General features: G+C 46.8%; 1 protein-coding gene across 2 annotated transcripts in view; it reads right to left on the bottom strand.

Annotated features, from left to right (window-relative positions):
* Positions 1 to 9,655, bottom strand: part of NR4A3 (nuclear receptor subfamily 4 group A member 3) — a 36,367-nt gene extending 26,712 nt beyond the window's left edge. Inside the window, exons 1-3 of one of the 2 annotated variants that reach the window (XM_057313618.1) lie at positions 9,150 to 9,655; positions 5,744 to 5,917; positions 2,488 to 3,482 (exon numbers count right to left, since the gene is read on the bottom strand). In XM_057313618.1, the coding sequence (XP_057169601.1) occupies positions 2,488 to 3,480 (993 nt within the window). In that variant the 5' untranslated portion in view covers positions 3,481 to 3,482; positions 5,744 to 5,917; positions 9,150 to 9,655. Of the gene's footprint in view, positions 1 to 2,487; positions 4,243 to 5,743; positions 5,918 to 9,149 lie in introns of those variants that run through there. The other variant, XM_048223372.2, reaches the window with a different exon arrangement.
* Between the last annotated feature and the right edge of the window lie 11,562 nt (positions 9,656 to 21,217).

Below are 21,217 nucleotides of genomic sequence, written 5' to 3'. Positions count from 1 at the left end.
AAATTTCATTTCAGGGAATGGTTTCTAAACTGCTTCTGTGACTTTAAAAATCTACCAAAGCCAGATCCATTTAGTTTAAAATGCAAAATTCCAAAACACAAACATATCTCTGAGTTTCCAGCATTTAAATTCTCAACAGTCTGTAAGGGTAGGAAACTTATGTTTCCTGAATGAAGCTCTCTTTCATTGGACATGCAGTAATTTCTAAAACTATGTTTCTTGCCATCATCCTCAAGGCTATATGCCAATTTGAGTGCTGGTGGCATTTTGCTTCAGGTATACATCTTCCCAATAACCTGAAACCTTCCGCACATTTGTGTTTGCCTGCACAGTTTAAGGACAGGGAGAGATCGTTATGGTTCAATCACTGAATTCCCATCATTAACTGCACCTCATGTCACATTTTTAAAGAATTCAATTTAATGGTAGAAAGCCACTGGGTAAAACCTGCTCCTGTTCCTTTAATTAACAGATCTGTGGGGTGGTTCTCCCCCATCCTACCCCCACCCTTTCAAGTATAGATTTGTTTTCAAGGCATTGCTGCAGAAAAGGGACGCTGTTGGGGAACACTTAATTGACATTTCTAGACTAGGAATGTATTACCACTCCTGTATTTTGGTTAACTCTCAATTATTCAGAGGTGATTATATTTGTGGGTTAATCGTACTTCTCTTAATTGTTTTTCTTTCTTTTACCCTTTTTGGCTGCCTGTTTCAATGCCCTTCAGCAATTTCACTGAAATACTGTGAAAATGAAATCTGCTACAGGAATGTGGTTAACTTGGAAAGAACCCTGGTAAAGCATGAGCAGTTCAGACAGAAAAAAAATGGCTAAACTGAGGGTTCTACATTTAAAACATACTTCTGCATACCTCCTATATGGCACTAGACATATTGCAAAGTCTTCCCACAAACATTTTCTCATTTATCTGCATAATTTAATTAATCTCATGACGCCTAACCCCAGATCAAAAATAACTGTTGCTTGCTGGTGGTTATACCAATCCACATACATGTGCATTTTAATAAATACTTTGTAGTTTTCATTTAATGATGAACTGTTTTATGGCCCTTTAAAGATGATAAAATGTGTTCATATCTGCTTTAGCTAATTTAATACTCATAGCTCTTCTCTGAATTTTATTCACCTGATTGGAAAATGGAAGCCTAGAAAGACATATCATGTTCAACATCATAGATTGGTGGGTGACAGATCAAGGACTCCTGTTTGAGTGTTCTGACTCCTATTTTAACACACTCCCAGTTATATGCTATTGGCCTCCCAAATACCAGTTACCCAATCAGCATCTGGTTTCCCTTTTCCCTCCACCCTGCCCAGCACTGGAGTCCAGGGAGTGGTTTTTGTGGCAGAGCATTTGTGGGTTTGCAAATGCCTGACATAATGGCCAAGGGAGTGGGGAGGGTGGCACAGAATTAAGTGTCTGAAGAAGTCTGGGAGTCAACAGCAAGAGTAGGGCGGCAAGAGGACAAGGCCTCTTCCCCCTCAACAGTAGGAAGAGCACTGACCTCAAGCGTTGAAAGAAACCAGCTGGAACTGCCAAGCATGCCACTAAATCACCATTTATAGAATGAGCAAGGCTTCTCTTTCTAGGCTTCAGCTTACTCAGGGGTGAGATATGGGGGAGGATGAAGACCCTTCCACTGTAAGATTCTCCTGTGGGTCTATGGGGTCATGAACAGTGTCTACACCTGGCACTGTGTGTGGCACAGAGCTGGAGAGGACTGGTGAGACCCCAGCTTCTATCTTCTACAGAGCCAGCTGCCCCAAACTGCAACCAGCTCATTGCTCCTGTCTATTCTGCTGTGGCAGATCTGCAAAGAGGGTGTATACTTTGGGAACATGCAAGCATGAATTGGCATCCTGCCTCCATCTCACTCTGAGTGTGTGTCTTGGGGTAACTTGAATAACCTCTCTGAGCCCCCACTTCCTCATCTGTGAAGCAAGGATAATTAATACCTACCCTCAAGATACTGTTAATAAAAATAGCTAGTGGGTGGTCAGAATTCAATCTCAGGTCTGTCTGATTCTAGAGTCCCAGCTCTTATATGAGAATTAAATGAGATACAAATGTCCAGGGCCTGGCACACAGACCCCATCCCCTCAGATACCCTGCATGGACAGAGGAGGAATATAATGAGGCTTTTGCATTTTTTTTTTTTTTTTAAGGCCAGGGATCCTTTTGAGGTCTGCTAAAGGCTCTCTCCAGAAAAATGCTCATAAGGTAAAGCAAAGTCAGGAGGTTCACCGCCCCCTGGAATCCATCCAGGTCTGCCTCCGGTAATGGACCTCAAGTTACAACCCCCTGAGAGAGTGTGTGTGAAGGTGCTAGGAAGGGCTACAGGAACGCACAGGGTAACAATGCCACTTCTCCAAGAGGAAAGGACCCTCTTGGACGCTCACTTGAGGGGGTGGCAGAGGAGGCTGGCTGCAGAGGGGAGGGGGCGCCAGGAGGAGGCGAGCGCTCACCTTGAAGAAGCCCTTGCAGCCCTCGCAGGTGCGCACCCCGTAGTGCTGGCAGGCGGCGTTGTCGCCACACACGGCGCACGTGCCCTCGCCCGACGACGAGCTCCTGTTGGGCGGCGACGGCAGGCTGGGGCTCTCGCCCAGCAGGCTGGACGCGGTGGGAGAGGCCGTGAGGCCGAGCGGCGGGAAGGCCAGCGCGGCCGCCCTCTTGGCCAGCGGCAGCCCGTACGGGTGGCCCTCGAGCGCGGCGGCCTGGCTGCTGGCGGCTGCTGCGGCGGCGGCGGCGGCTCCCAGCGGCAGGCTGAGCGCGGCGGCGGCCGTCGGGTCGTACCCCAGGTGGTGGCCGCCGGCCGGGCTGGGCGCGGGCGGGTGCGGCGGCGAGGGCTTGAAGTGGAAGAGCGGGAAGCGGGCGCCGGCCACGGTGGGCACGGCCTTCATCGGCGGGTCGAGCAGCGGGCCGGGAGCGATGCAACTCTGAGCCGAGGGCAGCGCGTCGTCCCACAGCGCCCCCGCCTGCGGGGGGAAGCCCGGCGTGGTGGGGGTGGATGGCGGGGACTGCTTGAAGTACATGGAGGTGCTGGGCAGCACCTCGTCCTCCGGGCCGGACGGGGGCGGAATGGATGGCTGCTGCTGCTGCTGTTGCTGCTGCTGCTGCTGCTGGTGGTGGTGGTGGTGGTGGTGGTGGTGGTGATGGTGGTGGTGGTAGTCGTGCGCGCGGCCCTCCTCCATCTTGATCAAGGGCCGCGGCCCGGACGGCTGCATTTGGTACAGGCAGGAGGGTTTGAGTTCGTAGTTGCTCGAGTAGCCTTCCATGAAGGTACTGAAGCTGGGCAGGGACGTGGTGGCGGTGGCCGTGATCTCAGTGCTGCCAAGGTCCATGGTCAGCTTGGCGTAGTCAGGGTTCATAATCTCCGTGGTGTATTCCGAGCCATAGGTCTGCACTGCATAACTGGAACCTGGAGGCGAAGGGCTATACTGGGCTTGCACGCAGGGCATATCTGCGGGACAGGGAAAAGGGTCTTTCAGAAGCAAGTCAGCACTCTCTCCTAGCTGGCAGGTAGCACCGGATTCATTGCTCTCTAATCTGGGAAACGGGAGAGGGAGTGCCATCCTTTTCTCCTTCTGCTAGCATAGATTTAAAGCTTCATGCTTACTTTCTTCCCTGGGAAGAAAGCAGACTCCCTGACAGACTGTCAAAGGGGCCACAGGATGCCAAAACCAGGCCTCCTGGGGACCTCTGCCCATCTTCCCTCCCTTGCCCTTGTTCTCCACCAGATCTGGGAAACTTGATTCCTTCCTTCATACGCCCAGTGATATTTTGACAAAGTGGTTTTGAGCCCTATTAACTAGTTGGGGATGGTCTGAGCCACAAGTCGGGAGGACAAAAAAAAAGCCAGTGAATGCTCTGTTGGTTTATTTTTGGGGAAAGAGGCCACTAGTCCCCAAAGTCACACACATTGATTTAGAAATCTATGAGTTAGTTAAAAAAAAGAAAAAAGGTGTCCTACGTGGGACTTACTGGCCAAGGGAGACTGACATCCTAACATTTTATGAGTGCCAATTGAGCCTACCCACACGCATTGTGGTCGCTTTCTCCCACCCCCTCCCCATTTCTCCAAACACAGCTAACAGCCTACACAAACTGGACCCCTGTTGATGACTTCAGCCAGCTAGGTGGAGAGGTGGGAACATAGGCCCAGGAAATGGACTCGGGGGAGTTTGTGCCATCTGCAAAGAAAAAGATCAGCAGCTGCAACAAAACACCCACCAAACATGCTCTCTGCCATATACAGTGTGTGTATATATATATATATATATATATATATATATATATATATATTCCAATTCTGACTAATAAAATGTATCAGTGGCGGTTTTAAGACAACGGTTTACAGCTACTGTAATAGGTGAATTAGCCTACAAATTTTCTTATGACAGAAGAATTCGTACCTCTGCAAAAGAGAGCAGTTCCTTAGTAGGTTCAGTTTCTCTGCCAGCTGACTGTGTTGAGCCCCCAAAGGCACTAGTATCCAGTATGCTTATTATTGTTCAGAGAGGGTGACCTGGATGCGAAGGCCTTGAGAATTATTGGATCTAGTGGGTGATTTTCTAATCTAATTATTTCTCTTTCTCTATGGCTAACTAGAAATGATAAAATGGGCAGTTTCTGGTGGTTGGTTTTTCTTAACCAAAGGAAAAGCAGGTGCTTCACCTCTGTTTGGAGTCTATGGTATAGAAGTTGTGACTAATAAAAAAAGTGAGTACTTCACATTTCCTTTGACATCTTTCTCTTACCCACATTTCCAAATCTGATTGAGTCATGCGTGTATGGGATGAAATCTTGACTTGAAAAAAGGTGACGAGGGCCTGTTGGAAGAAGCAGTGATAAGGAGAGGCCAGTTCAAGCCTTCATTTTCCAAGAAGGGCCTTAAAAACACTCACTAGTTTGAAGTTCAAGGATTACTTATCCTGGTGTCTTGTTGTTGGGGTGAAATGAAAGGCTAATGATTTAAAAGCAAGAACACTGCCCGATGTTCCATTTGTTCTTCCTTCAGCACCTCTAGGATTTCCCCATTAGTCTTCTGTCATCTTTCCTTGCCAATCCCTATGCATTGCTCTTCTTTGTGTCTGAGGTTTCCAGCTAGAATATGAGTTTGCTTGGTACTAAGTTCTATTTATCTGCATATCTTTGGTGATTACACAGTCCAGGCACCTGGTATGTCCTTAACAAATGCATGAAAAGGTGTTACAAGCCAAACCTGAAATCCTTTCCTTTGGCCAATTCAAATTTACTCCTTGGTTTTCAGCTCGAATGCTTTTTCTCTTTTCCTCTGAGTTTTAATAATCCAAACTTTTGCATCAGATGATTTGGGTTTTATACAAACATAAATGTTCTGTATTGCTCAAAGAGAGCCCATAACTTTTACATGCATAAACTGGATATAAAAGGAGAGCAAAAATGGAGACATTAAAATGTATAAAACGATCCTAATCTATTGGTGTATGACATTTTTCTTAGGAAAAATATTTTTGAGAAATGCAACGCTTAATTTAATCTGGCTGCTCCACTAGGTAGCAACAGGGCGTGGTATCCAGAGGAGCTTCGTGCAAGGAAGCCACCTGTGCTGTGAAATGCGTGGCCAGCAGTCACTGTCCTGGCGCTGGGCAAGATGAACAGCCTGCCTGCGGGGTGTGTGGCTCCCCGCACCCCCACCTCTCCCAACCTGGGAGGAATAAGGGGTCATGCCTTCAGACCTACCTGGAGGATATCTTGCGCGCTGAATGGTGGGGCTGTGGGTCTCTCCAGCGGAGGCTGAGAGGGTAGGAGGCGGGGACGTCCGGCGAGGCGAAGCGGTGGCAGTGCTGCCTGGCTCCGCTGAGGGTCCAGGCTCAGGGCTGGGGCTTGCCGGACTGCGCTCTTCCGCAGTAGGCTCTGCGGGCACCGGGAGAGAGGACAGAGCTCAAAGTGAGACCAGGCTGGTCGTCGTGGCCTGGGCTGGGCGTATTGGGAGACGGTGGTTTGCTAGGGGGTCACTGTGTATCCTACGTTAATTACAAAGAATTGTAAGGGCAAGGAAGCAGTGCTTAAGGTGAACGGGGTTCCTGGGCAAGCAGCATCACACCGCCTTGGGGGGGAGCCACAGAAAGGTTGTCAGGCACCCACTGCGCTCACCGCCGTTTTGTGGCACCCAAACCTAGGCTAAAAATAAGTGCATTCTGTCATCGTCCAGAAATTGATCTCTCTTGTCCCCACAATTGGTTCTGAGCTCGCCAAGTCAGGAAAACCCAAGAAAGAGCTCCTGAGGAAGAGTTTCGACCGAATTCGAGGAGTCAGTAAGTGTGCACGAGCGGAAAATAGCCATTTTCCAACTCCACTGCCCCCCCCCCCGCAGAATTTATACGTTGCATAGGAAATGCACAAGGTCCGGAACGAATGCGTGAATGCCCCGAGGAATTAAGAAAGTCTGCGCTTTTCATTCTAAATGCTAATGGAGCTTCGCTTCTATTAGCCGCGAGTTTTGGGGGCCAGGGGTCAAGCAAACAAAAGGGCACGGTGGAAATAGGCCCGCGCTGGAAACAAGGGGACGAGGCAGTTGGAGTTCCAGGCTGGTGGGATGGGCGGAGGGAGGCCCCCTGCACCCAGCAGGAGGTATCCCTGAGGGTGGGCGACTTCGAGGCTCGGGGCCATCCGGCGGCCCCGAGGGGGCACATTCCGGAGGGCGCCGAGAGCGGCTCCGGGGCGAGCGTCTCTGCGCACAGCCTCAACGAAACTTTGTATCTGGAAGCGCAGCTCCGCGGGCCTTGGGGGAAGGATCCACTGCCCCAAACTCTGGCCTACAGCGCCCCCTTTGCCTGGACCCGTTCATATCTCGAGGGTTGGGAACGTGAAACCGAAAAAAACCCCAAAACACAACCCAAAAAAACCTCGGGGGTGCGCGGGCCGAGAGAGGCGTGTAAGTTTCGTCCCCCGCCGCCCCTGCGCCAGCGGCTTGCCTGAAGGAAGAAAGAGAGGGGGTATCGGAACCCCCAGGTCCCGTAAGCCCTCGAAAGCCAGGAAACCGGGGATTCCCTTGCCACCCCCAGCCCCAGCTCCGGCCCTGCCCCAGCCGATCGTACGGAAATCTTGCGCTTGTTCTAGCGCAAGCACCGGCGGATCTTCCCACGGCTGTAGCAAGAGCTTCCCATCCGCCCAGAATTTTCAATACGGGTCTCCAGGAACCTCCCACCACCTCCTGCAGTAGGTGCCCTCATTCCTGCCCTCCCCTGGGTCCTTTCGAGCGGAGTCTTTCCCCGAGGATCTGCCTCTGACTCCGCGGGGCGAGGGTTGCGTCTCCTCAAGGAAAGGGCTCCCCTCGAGCGCCGCGCGTTCGCGGGAAAGAGCCACACCACGTTTCCTACAGCTGAGCCAAGAGCCCCACGGCTCCCCCCCCCCCCGCCCACTCCCCTGGCGGGTTACCTAGGCAAAGCCTCCGCGCCTGGAAACACGTTCCGCCGCTCCGGCTAGCGGCTGCCGGGGCCGGGAGCACTGAGCCTCGGGGTTGTAAATTAGGTAGAAATAACTACCTCTGTCAAAGCTCCTTTCTTTCTCGTGGGCAGACGAAAGGAACACCCCCATGTTCCCCTCCCCGTGGTGAAGTGTGTGGAGGAAACCGTGAAACGCACCATTGTGACCGGGGCTCCTCCGCGGAGTTTCCAACCCTGGGGAGCGGGGGCGGAGGTTGGGCGGGGGCAGTAGGAGTGGAAGAGAGACCGACAGAAAGGGAAAGACAGAGATTCTCAGAAAGACCGAGGGAGAGGAGACAAACCGCGGGGGAGAATTTCTGCGAGCGCGCGGTCGCAGGGAAGGGAGTGGGTGGGTGTGGGGGGAGGGAGCCGGTGTGGAGGTGGCTTGGCCTGAGGAGTCTTTGATATTCACATTAGGAGCACCTTATACAGGTAAGATAACTCGAAGGAACTCTACCTTCATTCATTGTGCCCAGTAGCCGCCGTTGGGCAGCTTTTTCTTTCCTCAACTCAGTTCTGTAAAATATTTCTCCGCCGTGGGAATAGAAGATTCAGGACAGATTTGCCCTTTACCTCTCTCCTGGCACCCTAAGGCTCTGGGATAACAGCCCGACATTTCTGATTACCAAACTCCTTGCAGCTCTTTCCTCTGAAGAATCTGGAGGCATAAATAAAAGGCAATCTCCAGGAACGTTCTTTAGAATCAAGGGACAAACGCTTTCTCTCTTAGTACTGACCCAAGCTTCCAACGGGTTCGAGAGGTGCCTTTGGTAGTCAGTCTCCGCAGGCTACGCTCTCATAACCGCTCTCCCCTCACCACTGAGAACTTTCATTTATTTCTATTAAGAGTAAAACACTCAGAGCAACTTCTCCAAAAGCGCGAGTTCTGTTAGTTAAGAGAAAACATTCCCACACCAAGCCAAGGCCCGAAGGAAAGGAACACTATCCCCACGCGTGTCCGGGCTCGGGAGTCGGCAATTACACCCGATTACCTCTGAAGGGAAAAGTGTACACCGGCAAGTAGGCTACGCCAGGCAGACGTGCCTTGTGGAGCCCCAGGCTCATTTCAATACAATAAGCTACATTCCTACAATTACGCCCTCTTTCCAGAGATCATCGGAGCGACTTTGCAAACTCCAACCACTGCTGCCCATGACCCTTCCCTCCCAAGCTTCCTCCGAGTCAACCAGCTGGGAGTCACCATTAGGTACATTAACTTGGACCCACCGGAGCCCCTATTTTCAATCTTAGTTAAAAGGCAGGAAAATTACTGCCGTTCATCACTGGAGCTGCAACTCCCTGCCGCTGCCGCCGCCGCCGCCGCCGAGAGCATCATTACCATGACAACTAGAGCCGAAATACCCTGAATTACATCTCTGGAGCTGCTACCGAACAAATCCCGGTCCTCCTCTTTGTTAGAGGCTTTTCGCCTCTTCGGGTGGGGGGAGGAATCCCACGAGCTCCAGAGATCCCCGTGAGCCCGCTACAGGGTAAAAGTTTCAGATCAGAACCTACCGGGCGGCTCAGCGAGCAAAGCCGGAGCGAGGAGGCGAGGGGGGAAAAAACCCCACACTCAAAGTTGTCAATTTCAGGAGCGACGCTTCCCAGCGCGCCAACTTTTTAGCAAGTCCCCCAATTAACTGGGCGAATCTCATACGTACTTGAGTGCTGTGGCGGTTCCGTCTTTAGAGCGAGTTTCTAGAGAGCTGCCCCGAAATCTGCACTGGGGGGGAGTCACAGCTGCTGTCCCGGAAGGGCTGCTGTGTACAAGCCCAGCGGCTCCCAGAGGTGGTGAGCGTCTGGCGGGGGATGCTGCGATCCCGACTCATGGGAGAGTGCCGGCGAGGGGTTCCGCGGGCGTCCTGGCTCCGGCCGCGACCAGGGGGGTGGATGCCTCCGCAGTTCCCACCTCCAAGGCCACCGCCGGCGCTGTCAGCGTTGCAAAGTGAGTCCGGGAGAGGCGTCCGGCTGCCGCGCGGCTCTGCACCGGCGAGGGCGCAGGGCGAGAGGGGTGTGAGCGCGCGGGAGAGAGTGGAGTGTGTGTGCGGAGCTTGTGTGCGCGCGTGTCTGTGTGTGCGAGTGAGGGAGCGGGTGTGAGCTTGTCTGTGTGTGGGGAGCGGAGGAGGAGCAGGAGCTGGAGGGGTGGGGGGCGGGAGGCAGGAGACTCCGCTCTCCCGGCTGCGCGTTCGCTCGCTCTCTCGGCACGTCATTTATGCCACAGGAGCCCTAGCGGCCTCTCCATAGAGTGCCTGGAATGCGAGACGTCAATGTGACGCCATGGGACGCTACGTCACCCTCCTCCTCCCTCCCCTGGCCCAGCCGGTTCCGCGTGTGCGAGGGAGGGGGTGTGTGTGTGTGTGCATGTGCGCGCGCGCGCGCGCGTTCCCCGACCATTCTCAGGGCTGCACAATGGAAACTGCGCGGCGCGACCAGCCCTGGCAGGGGGGCCTTTTGGACCCGCGCCGCTAGCCCCTTTGCAGCGGCGCTGCTCGCCAGGGCGCTAGTCTGCTAGAGGGTGCAGCGGCCCGCCCGCGGGTCAGGCGGGACCGCCCAGCTGTCAGGCTCGGGTGGAGCAGAGTTGGAGGAGTGCGGCTGGCGCGACTCCGAGGCTGCCCCGAGGCATGGAGCCAGGGAGAGGGGGTAAGGGAGAGGACAGCTCTTCCGAAAGGGAAGGCTCCGCCAGCCAGCTTCTCCGAGTGACCTGGCAGCCGGTGCAGGAGTCAGGCACCGGCCCGAAGACTCCCTGAGGTGCAGCTGCGCTTTCCTCAAGCAACAGTTCCAAAGCTGTTTAAGCCTCGCTGGCCCTCGGCGTCTAGGCTAATCCATCTCCTCCTCGCATCATTTGCTGAGTGCGTGTTTCGCGCAGGGATGCAGATGGCTCTGGAAGATAAGGTCTTATTTCATTATACTAAGGTGTGGATTTCCTAACTGGACCCACTATAACCCAACTGAGGGCACATCCATCATCCACGTGCGCGCTGCAGCAGAAACTACTTAACGTGTGTAAAACAAACACACACGTGTTGAACAGCTGAGCGGGTCTGACTGTTACAAATCATGCCCCCCCCCGCAGAAATGGAAATCTCAGATCACACTTTCACTTTTTGATGGTTGCCCCCCCTCAATCTCCCAAATTAAATATTTCGAAATCAATCAACAGGATTTATTAGTCAGTCCCTCGCCATGGGATTTGCTCTGGTCTTCTGGGACACATTTGTCATGAAATGGTGTGCAGAAACCCTGGGCGACTGTGTGAGGGAGAGCAATTTCTTCCTGGAAATGATGAATTTAAGTGTGAATTTCTCGCTGCAAACAAAAACAAAAATTTATCAAAGTTAAAGTCTCCTAGTTCCAAAGTGCAGCTGAGTGAAAACAACCTCTTTTAGATATGAATTTTTGAGGAGGAGAAAATATTTGAGTGCAACAACCCCGACGGCATGGTCTTCATGCAGTCCGCTTAAATCAGGCGTGACATTCTATTTCTTTGACATGTCCCAATGTTTGCGTGCGTGTGTGTGTGTGTGTGAGTGTGTGTGGCGCAGTGGGGGGAGGATCCCGTTGACAGCACACGGCTCAGAATCGAAGTTAGCACCAGAAACTTGAAAACAAAACTAATATATATATACGACATGGGTATATTTCTTCGATTCCACTTCCACTTCAGACAGGGTGGTGTGGAGAACACCGTGGGAGGATGCTCCGAAAGTTGACCCGGCAGAGGCGAACGGAGCCTCTGCACCGCCGCGGGTTCCAATCCAGTCTCGGAAGGAAGGAGGGCGCTGCTACATTGTATCCATTCAAAGGCTGGGGGGTGGGGGGAGCAGGACCTGGAGCCGCGCGGCGCTGACGCACAGGAGGCGCGTGATTGACGCAGGCGATGTTACTAAATTCGGCGGTTGGCCGGGCCCCGCCGCCGGCGCGCGCCGCAGATAGCGGAGTAGGTTCCCCTCGGTCACCCCCGCCCCTTCTCCATTCAGTGCTGCGCGGGGCGGGGCGGGGCGGAGCGCGCGGGGCGGGGCGGGGCGGGGCGCAGGGGGCGGGGCGCAGGGGGCGGGGCGGAGTGCGCGCGGCCGCGTCGGGATCCGGCAGAACCAAATATAGTCGAGCCTGGATTATTTTTAGCCGGGCCTCGGGCGCGAGCCCGCCGCGTGAGGGGGCGCCCTGACCCCGCCAGGAGTGCGGAGGGGGCGGGGGCGGAGTCGCCATCTTGGACCCGGCTCGACCCCGTCTAGTGACCGGCGGCGCTGGGCCAGGCTCTGCGCAGGGGGTCGGGGTGAGTGGGTGTGAGCCTTGGGAGAGAGGGGGCGCGGGGTGTGACGGGAGAAGAGGGCGAGGCGCGGGCGAGGGAGCGAGGTGCACGGCCCGTGGGGCGTGCGTGTGTGTCGGACGGCGAAAGCCGTCTGCCAACTTGCTGGGCAGTCCGGCCACCCGGCGGCCCGGCCAGCCCCGAGTCGCGTGGGGGCGGAGCCGCCCGCGGCCACCACTTCCTGAGAGCCGGGGATACCCCTCCCGGACGTCACGGAGGAGCCGAGGCGGCGGTGGCGGCCCGGGGCTCATCCTGCACTTGCATCACGGGTGCAGCAGCAGCTGCTCTGCTCCTTTGTGGCTTTTTCCCCTGTTGAGTAACTGCTTTGTTAACTGAAAATACCATGACGGGCCAGTGTGATCACCAGCTCAAGACCTCAAAGAAAGTGAAGCTGTCAGGCAAGAAGAGGGAGACTCCCCTACCCGGCTGCGATGGTATCTGGTGGGTGGGTGTGTAGAGAAGCACTTGACAGTTTCCACGTATTACTTCTTGCCTAATTCTTCACCCCCAAGAAAGTTTAAAAATACTTTTATTTCCATGCTGTAAAAATTTCATGTGTTCTGCACCCCACCCATTCTCTCTTCAATTTGAAATCTCACGCAGAACTGGAATCACTGTAAAGCAGGAACCCTAAAATTAGGTACAGTTGTTAGGAAACAGGACATCTTTTAATTTATTGAACGAACTCCATTTTCTAAATGTTAATATATAAAAGGTCCTTGACCACTCAAGGTAGTTGTAAAGCTACCAAGTTTGTTCATATGAATTGGGCTCCTCCAATAACCGTTTTAAGCCCGTATCCTTGTTTACCTTAAAAAAAAACCCCAACCCATCCCTGGCCAAATATCTCCAGGTAAAAGCATTTCTTTCTTTGAGTGGATATGTCTTTCTGGACTTCTGTTATTGGTTGACTCTGTGCTTTCCTCCACCCCTTGCCTCGTTTACATCCTTTCCTTCCTGAGTATCGGGTCGTCAATCTTTGTTCCTCGACCGCTGCTGGGCTGAGGGCTGTTGTCTGATTGCACTGAGCCAATCAGCTGGCTTAGTGCTCCTCTGGGTAGGAAGCTGGACTGACTGTTGGAGAGGTTCCAGTGGTCACTGATAAGTGGCAACATTTTTGCACTCAAATGGAAAGTCATAGAAGCAGAGACAAGGCTCTCTTGCAATCTGGGACACCATCCTCTCCTTAATCCTAGGTCCCTAAACCTATGCAATTCCTCAAACAGAGTGAATCATTCTCTTTTCTTTTTGAAATTACTCTCTATTGTTCTATACCTTTTCATAAGTTTTCATAGAAATCACACATAATATTCTGTAAGCCATATGTAATATGACTCTCAGTTATCAAAATTACCTTTTCGATGACTATTTTGGATTAATGAAACGTAATACTTTATAATGGAAGCTTTTCTTTTGGGAAATCAAATAGAATAAGACTACCTTAGTCTGTGAAATGTTGAAAACTTACCTAGTTTGGTCCTTTTCCTAGAAGAGGGACATTCACTTGTGGGCTAATTTACACACACAAAGCAAAGAAAGCAGTTATTTTCTGTTTTCATGGTACTTATGGCAGCCAATCTGTTAAAAACTCTCTATGAAGTAACTATTACAAATTCACTGCATAATAGCCTTTCATTCTGTTTCAGTTTCATAGGTGTAGTCTTCAAGAAAAGAAAAGTGCTCTTTCTCTTGGAAAATATGAAATTTGGGGGAAATTTATTGCGTGTGATATAAAACAATTGCTTTAACAAAGTGGTATTTAAAAAATGCTCTTCTGATTAAGCAATGATATATAATGTTGATTTTGCTAATACAAAAAAAATGAAGATGAGTCTTATTAATGCGAAGATTGGGTATAGAAAGGTGAAATAAAAATTCCAAGCCAGAAGTTGTTACCTAAGGTGAAAATAGGAAGGGAAAATGAAAGAATTGTCTAAGTCCAAGTCTCTAGAATCACTGTAGAAGTTCTATGTTATATATGCATATATATGTGCATATATGCAAAATAAAAAAATATAAATATATAAAATTTGGTAACTGCAACTGACATTGACTTACAAACTGAAGTGTTCTGCGCCCAGGAACATGGGACTACTGTAGTAATTTTCTGTCTGATCTGCCTGCATACCCTGTCTTCCATATCAATTCTATCGTTGCTCAACAGCAGCTGGATATTGTCTTCAAAGTTAAACCCAAAAGCATCCACATCCTGGCTTCTTTATTTCCACAGAATTTCCCCATTCTAGTCAAACTGGTATCTTTACTGTTCTTCAAACATCTTTTCACCCTCCCACATTTGTTCATAGTTTTCCTTTGTATGACACTCCTTCTTCCCATTCTTCTCTGCTTATTGAAATCTTATCTTTCCTGTAAAACTAGCTCAAGAAACGAACTCACATTATGCTTTAGTCTTTTATAGAGTTCTTATTTTACTGCTTTTTCTGCTTTTGTGTCCATAGTTTATTCCCCTGTCAAGCTATAAGCTTCAGAGACATGCTTCACATATATTTGAAATTTCTGTGACACCAAAGTTTAACATGGATAGTAAACATCCATAAAATATTTCCTCCTTCTAAATTTGAATATAAATAGAGAGCAGCCAAAATATAAATAACAAATTATATGGATTAGGAGATTCTTGGCATGAATGGATGTAAATGAGATCATATGTTAGTTGTTTTCTTTAACCTCAACTTTGACCTTCCTGATTGAAGATACCTTGTCAAAGTTCCTGCTACAAGCCCAGACAGTTGCATGGTGAGAAAAGGAAATTGCAGTTTGGCTTGTATCTGTTATATCTGCATAGGAAGATTTACTATGATTTTTTTTTTTCCCCGATTGACTTTGGTTTGAATCTTATTCTACCTTCTTTCTTTCTCTGTTTGCACTTTCTCTTATGCTGCTTTTTCTCAGTGATGGACTGGATATTGTAGGCTAGGAAATGTAATGTCGTCTTCTTTTGGAAAAATTTCTTAAGGTTTAGAAAATTGAGAACTCTAACATCTATGTATAATGAGTTAAATACAAAAATTTCTTAATTTCCTATCTCTTCCAAAATATATTTAACTGGATTTCTATGACACTATATGTATGCTGAAGTAAATTAGGCAAGGACATTTTAGAATTATATTTGTTGGAAGTTTTAGAGAGAGACCCATGTGACTTAGAATATTAAAATTTACTTTAGGGGTGCCTGGGTGGCGCAGTCGTTAAGCATCTGCCTTTGGCTCAGGGTGTGATCCCAGCATTCTGGGATCGAGCCCCATGTCAGGCTCCTCTGCTAGGAGCCTGCTTCTTCCTCTCCCACTCCCCCTGCTTGTATTCCCTCTCTCGCTGGCTGTCTCTCTCTCTGTCAAATAAATAAATAAAATCTTAAAAAAATATATTTACTTTAAAAGGAAAAAGTAATATAATAGATCAGGGAAGACTTTCTATGTTATGGAAGATTTTAGAAAGAGTAAAAACTGAGATAGACTATTTAATAGTATAAGTGCTGATAATATTTTAAAATCTCATTAAATAATATATTTTTTCTATTAGTAAATAATAGGCTTAAGAAGAGAGTTTATTTCTTAGTCATGTTTTCCCCAGTTGCTGGTAAACTCTGGAAGACCACAGTGATTTGGGGGAGAAAAGTTATTACTCCTGTGTGATCAATCAGTTCAGGATATCATATATACCTATAAAATAAGATCTTCATTTTAGCTAGAAATGATAGATGAAGTTAATATCTCTTTCCAAATATAACCACATAACCCTTTTTCTTATTACCCAACTCTGAAAAAAAAATGATTGCCTCACAAGTACTTTAGTTGTTTCAGCATATTCTCCAAGAGTGAGCTGCTGTATTTCAGAGAGAGCATTAGATTGCTTCTCAGAGGCTTGGGTCTGGCTTTGCTGCCATGAGGCTGCCCAACCTTGGGTAAGTTTATTAAGCTTTTTTGGGAGCCTTAATATCATTATCTGTACAATGACATTGTTGGGCTCCCTCTGTGACCTTTCAGGATCTTTTGGGTTTTAAAGTTGAATGCGTTTTTAGGCCAGTTAAGTATTGCAAATCACGAGTCAGCTCTGGTCTGGTCTCCTGTCACTACATGATTGCTGTAGTCAGTAGGCTCAATAACTTTTGTACATAACGTGTGCTTATAATAGTAATATTATATTAAACTTCTTTGGCCTGCTTGATAATTATTGTAGCTATCGAGTGGGATCTTGGTAGCCTGAGAGAGTTAATGTGCTGCTAGCATCACAGCCTTGTCTTATCCATAAAGCAGAAACAAGCAGAAACCTGGATAGTCCAAAAGTCATTTTATATTTAGCTATGGAGTTTGTTTTTGTATATTCATTTGAATATGGATGAGTAGCAAATCGACTTCATACAAATTAATAAACTTTCATTGGAGTGGATAGTGTTGTTTGTTTCAGTTCCTTTCTGATCCTCACTGCATGCTAGGCATAAACCGTTTCTTCTTAGATGTAGCAGCCAAGGAATAACTGTCCTTTTCGCTTTTTCCTGGAGAATGACTGGTGATGGTGGGGTTGTAAGTCTTTATATCTCTTTGTAGAGTGTAAGTAGATAGGGTGAAATATTAAGAAGTCTGGTCAAAAGGAAAGTACCAAGTAGGTATTAGGTTGAAAAAATATTAGCACATCAGGTGGAAAGAATACAATAAATTCTGTTTGCAAACTTGTTACATTTGCAGCTGGATACATCTTTATGGATAAATAAGAGCTGACTTTATAGGCTTTGAGAAATACCTGCATTTTAACACATTGCAGGTTTATGTATTATCTGAGGTTTGGAAAGTAAAAACATGGTTAGTCCATTAATTTAGAGCTATTTTTTAAATGCCTGTTCTACATATTTAGGTATCTGGTTTCCTGCTTAGATCATGTAATTAGTAACTGATTCTGATTTTTTTTTACCATAATACATTTTCCAGTATTTATTCCGCATGTTTATAGTTCACTACTGGAAAAATTCCTCCCCGACATCTGTTCTGAATTAGTTCCCTTTTCCAGTTATGTTTTCCTGTTTTATCGATTGTAGTGATGAGAGTAGAAAGTTGTATTTTAAAGATTTATCCTATTGAAGTTTAGTAAAATTGAAACAAGCTTCCTCATTATTTCTAATTTCTGAGGATGATTGTCTTATTTTAAATTCACATGTTAAGTCACTATTTTCACCCTTTTAAGACAATAGAATAAGTTGGATAAAAATCGAAATCCATTTACCATAATTTCATAACATTTTATAGCTGTCAATTGACTTTTTAGTGACTTTTTCATATTTCAAAAAAAATTTTTAAACAAGATAGAAACAAGAAGTTTCTATCATCTCAAAATCTTTTATTTTTTTTTTTATTTTTTTATTTTTTAAAGATTTTATTTATTTATGTGACAGAGAGACAGCCAGCGAGAGAGGGAACACAGCAGGGGGAGTGGGAGAGGAAGAAGCAGGCTCATAGCAGAGGAGCCCGATGTGGGACTCGATCCCGGTACGCCGAGATCACGCCCTGAGCCGAAGGCAGACGCTTTAACGACTGCGCTACCCAGGCGCCCCTCAAAATCTTTTAAAATACCTTTTTTGTTTAAATTATCTCTGACATACTAATTTTGGGGGATGAATTTATTGAGCACTTAGAGCAGTTCTTGGCATAGAGTAGGTGCTCTGTAAATATTTGATGAATGAATGAAAGAAGTCTTCAAGAAGTTTATTCAAAATATTCTTTTTTTTTTTTTTTTTAAATCCTAACCAGCCTTGTGGCCTTACTAACTCTTCTGAGAGAGTTAGTAACTCCAAACTTCCCTTGGAGTTTAGGCCTAAGAGAGCAGCAGAGGAGGCCTGCTGCACATCACTGTGCCACTGCTACTCCACTACCCTGGCTCACCATGGCAGCTAGTCAGCAGAGACTTCTAGTTGCCCAGATCGAGGGCGATACGCCCTGAATTCTACCACTCTGTGACATGCGTTTGAACTAAGCACCAATTCAGTATCCTGAGGAATTGTACCACCTTTTGACCTTAACTACCCCTAAGAATTAATCTCTGGCTTACCTATTTTGATGTGCCTCTTTTACTATGGTACTTTCACAAGACTGTGCTCTCCTCTTCTGTCTTCACCGTCTCTGCCCTGGGCATAAGCAACCTGTTCATCAGTGAGTTCTTCACTTCTAGTCATCAGGTTTCCAACCATAATCCTCACTTTGCTTTTCAGTTCTGGACGTTGCTGTTTAAGCCCTCTTCAAGCGCACAGTCACCTGTCTGCCATCTAGCACCCACAGACTGAGGGGCCCCAATGTAGAGTATTTTGTAGATATAACTTGAGTTACATCTACTAAACATTTACTATCTTAAGGTTTTAACTTTTAAAAGGTAATGCCTTCACTTGATTCAAACAACAAAATGTTTAGAAATGAAAATTTCCCTGCCACTCTGTTCCCCATTTATTCAATTCCCATCCTTCTAGAGTTTTTAGATACATATTCAAACCAATACAACTATAATTTGTTTTTCTCTTTTGTATAAATGGAAGCTTATATGTATTCTCCCTTTTTCACTTAACGGTGTATCTTGGAGTTCTTTCTATAACACTGGGAAAATATCCCAGATATATTTCATTTTTGGGGGGAGAGGGAGTAGCAGACGGAGAGGGGGAGAGAGGGAATCTTAAGCAGGCTCCACGCCCAGGGCAGAGCCCGATGTGGGGCTGGATCTCACAACCCTGAGATCATGACCTGAGCCGAAATCAAAAGTTGGATGCTTAGCCCACTGAGCCCCCCAGGCGCCCCCCAGATATATTTCACTTTAATAATATATTTTAGAAAACTCTTCCACATCATTGTGTGGATATAGCATCATTTTTTTTTAATGAGTCCCATATTGATGGCCATTTGGGAAATTTTCAGTCTTTTGCTATTAGAACAATAATGCAATAAGTACTTTTGTTACATAGATTATTTCATACCGGTATAAATGTATTTATAGGGTAAATTCTTAAAAGTGCAATTGCTGACCAAAGAGTAGATCTCAATGTAGTTTTAGAAGTACTACCAAATTGCCGTCCGTAGAGGTTGTACAATGTACACCTCCACCAGAAATGTATAGGAGTGCCTTGTTACCCAGATTCTTGCCCACACACTGTATTATTGAACTTTTGGATTTTTTCCAATATGACAGGTAAAAATGTTATCTTGTGTAGTTCCTTTTTTTAAATGATTTTTTTATCTTGTGTAGTTTTAATTTCTATTTCTCTTATTAATGAGTTTGAATACCTTTTCATATATTTAGGAGCCATCTGTATTTCCTTTTTTGTGAAATGTGTCTTTAATCCTTTGCCTTTCTTGGGTGGGGGTGGGGGTTTGTTTAATAACCACCTAGTAGCTGATGTGTATAACATTTGCCCTTTTGTAATATGAGTTGCAACGTGCCCCCCCCAGCCGCCATTATCTTTGCTTATGGTGTTTTTGCTAAGTAGATTTTTTTCTGAAATGTCGTTGAATTTGTTAGTCTTTTATGATTTCTGGAGTTTGGGTTGTAGTTAGAAAAGCCTGCCCCACTACAAGGTTATGAAAGAATGCACTCACATTGTTTTCTACTGTTTTTGTGGTTTCTATTTTACACTTAAGTTTTTGCTCATTTTTCTTGGTGTATGGTGTGATGTGTGGGTCCACCTTCATTTTTCTCCAAATGGCTACTCAGTTGCCCCAACAGCATTTGTGACTAGCCCATCTCCATGTTGTTCTGCTTCTTACCAAAACTGAGACTGATTTATCTACCTTTTTTTCACAGCTACTTTGTTGAGATTGAATAGAAATACAGTTGTCTGTTTTCCCTCCTGTAGGACACTTTTTTTTTTTTTTATGGCAATGATGTCTTCCACTCTCCTCAGCAGTTTACCTCAGCAACACCAACAGCCTGGCAGCCAGTTAATATTTGAGTGAATACAGGCTGCTCAGAAAGCTCGCCAGGATTTTCTGTTGAACAATAAGTGGCTTAAAAGAAATCCTAACTATAATCAGGTTCCTTTGAAGACTTCAAACTAGAGATACCTTCTAGCTCTTTCTAGCCATATTGACCAGCTATTGTAGGAGCTGAAGTCCACTACCTGAGTCCTTCACTCCTAAGGCAGTGCAATTGGGATTGCTTCTTTCTGGGCAAATTCCTATCATCTGCCATCTCTACTTTGTCTGACAGTGTGGGACATTACCTTCCATAATTTGGAATGGGAACCATAATATGTCAAAATACTGGTTTGGACCCCCCATCATGCAGTGGCTATCTCCAGAACCTCATTTACTGGGAAAGTGATTGTAGAATGATTTGGGGAACATTCGTCTTCAATTTGAACCCCAGGCAGATTAGGGTTTTTCATAGGGAACCTGGGGAGAACCTTAGCATTGCCTACCAGGGGAGAGAATTCAAGCAGGCAGATGAAACTCAATTAACTTGGTATCCTTCCTAGCTACTTAGGTTAGTTTTATAGCTCCTTGATAAAAAATTTCCTACTACTTTGAACCATTGCACTAGGTGATTTTCTTTTTTCATACTTGCCCAGGACATCTTGCTTGTTCTTTATTAATGAATGTTTTTTAGGGATCCTATTTCTTATCTCTGCCTTCAGACTTTCCCCTGATGCTGGTAGTATGTCCTTTGTCTGATACCAGTTTGACTTAAAAGTCATTTTGGCCAAAACTAATTTTGGCCAAATACAATTTAGGTGAAAGCAAACTGGCCAACTGGCAATTTGGGTAAAAAAATGATTTGACTTAAAAAAATATGCTAAGCTGTCAAATTTTTGAGTAGTGGTAATTTCAGAGTATTATGGGGGTGATTAAATGCTTTTGATTCATTTTTTAAGGGATTTTTCTAATTTTTCTTCTTTTATTTTTCAAATTAACTTTCAGCTACAAGAATATTTTGTTGCTTGTGATATCAAAAAGTTAAAACAACCTTGCTTCCCAGCCATAGGAGAATAGTTGGACAAGCTTGATCTTAACTACAAGGCAGTTAGAGGTTAATTGGAACAACCAAAACATCAAACGATAAGATAAAAATATATTTCCTTTATTTTTTTCCCCCTCATTAAGAAGGCAGTGTATGTGCAGTACAGGACACTCAGAAAAATGTAGATAAGGAATAGAAGGACAAAAGAAAAAAAGCCATAAGTTAATTCATCCCAGAATAACCACTGTTGCCCTTCCCTGTCTTTTCAGATGCATCTTATACACATAAGCTCTGCACGTTGTTTGCGATCTGTCATTATTTAAAGATCCTTCACTAATTGATTAGTCAGTCACCTTTGCCCAGAATTAGGTTTTAGTTCCTTTCTGGTTTTTGTCTGGGAACCGTGGACTCATCCATTTTAACTGGGAATAGATGGCCATTCTCTTTTTCCATTTGTCCCTCAATTGTGCCTAGGCC

Source organism: Ursus arctos, unplaced genomic scaffold (genome assembly GCF_023065955.2).
Source record: "Ursus arctos isolate Adak ecotype North America unplaced genomic scaffold, UrsArc2.0 scaffold_18, whole genome shotgun sequence".
In the NCBI taxonomy this organism is placed as follows: Eukaryota; Metazoa; Chordata; class Mammalia; order Carnivora; family Ursidae; genus Ursus; species Ursus arctos.
The sequence above is the reverse complement of the archived record's forward strand: the minus strand, read 5'-3'. Positions and strand labels throughout refer to the sequence as shown.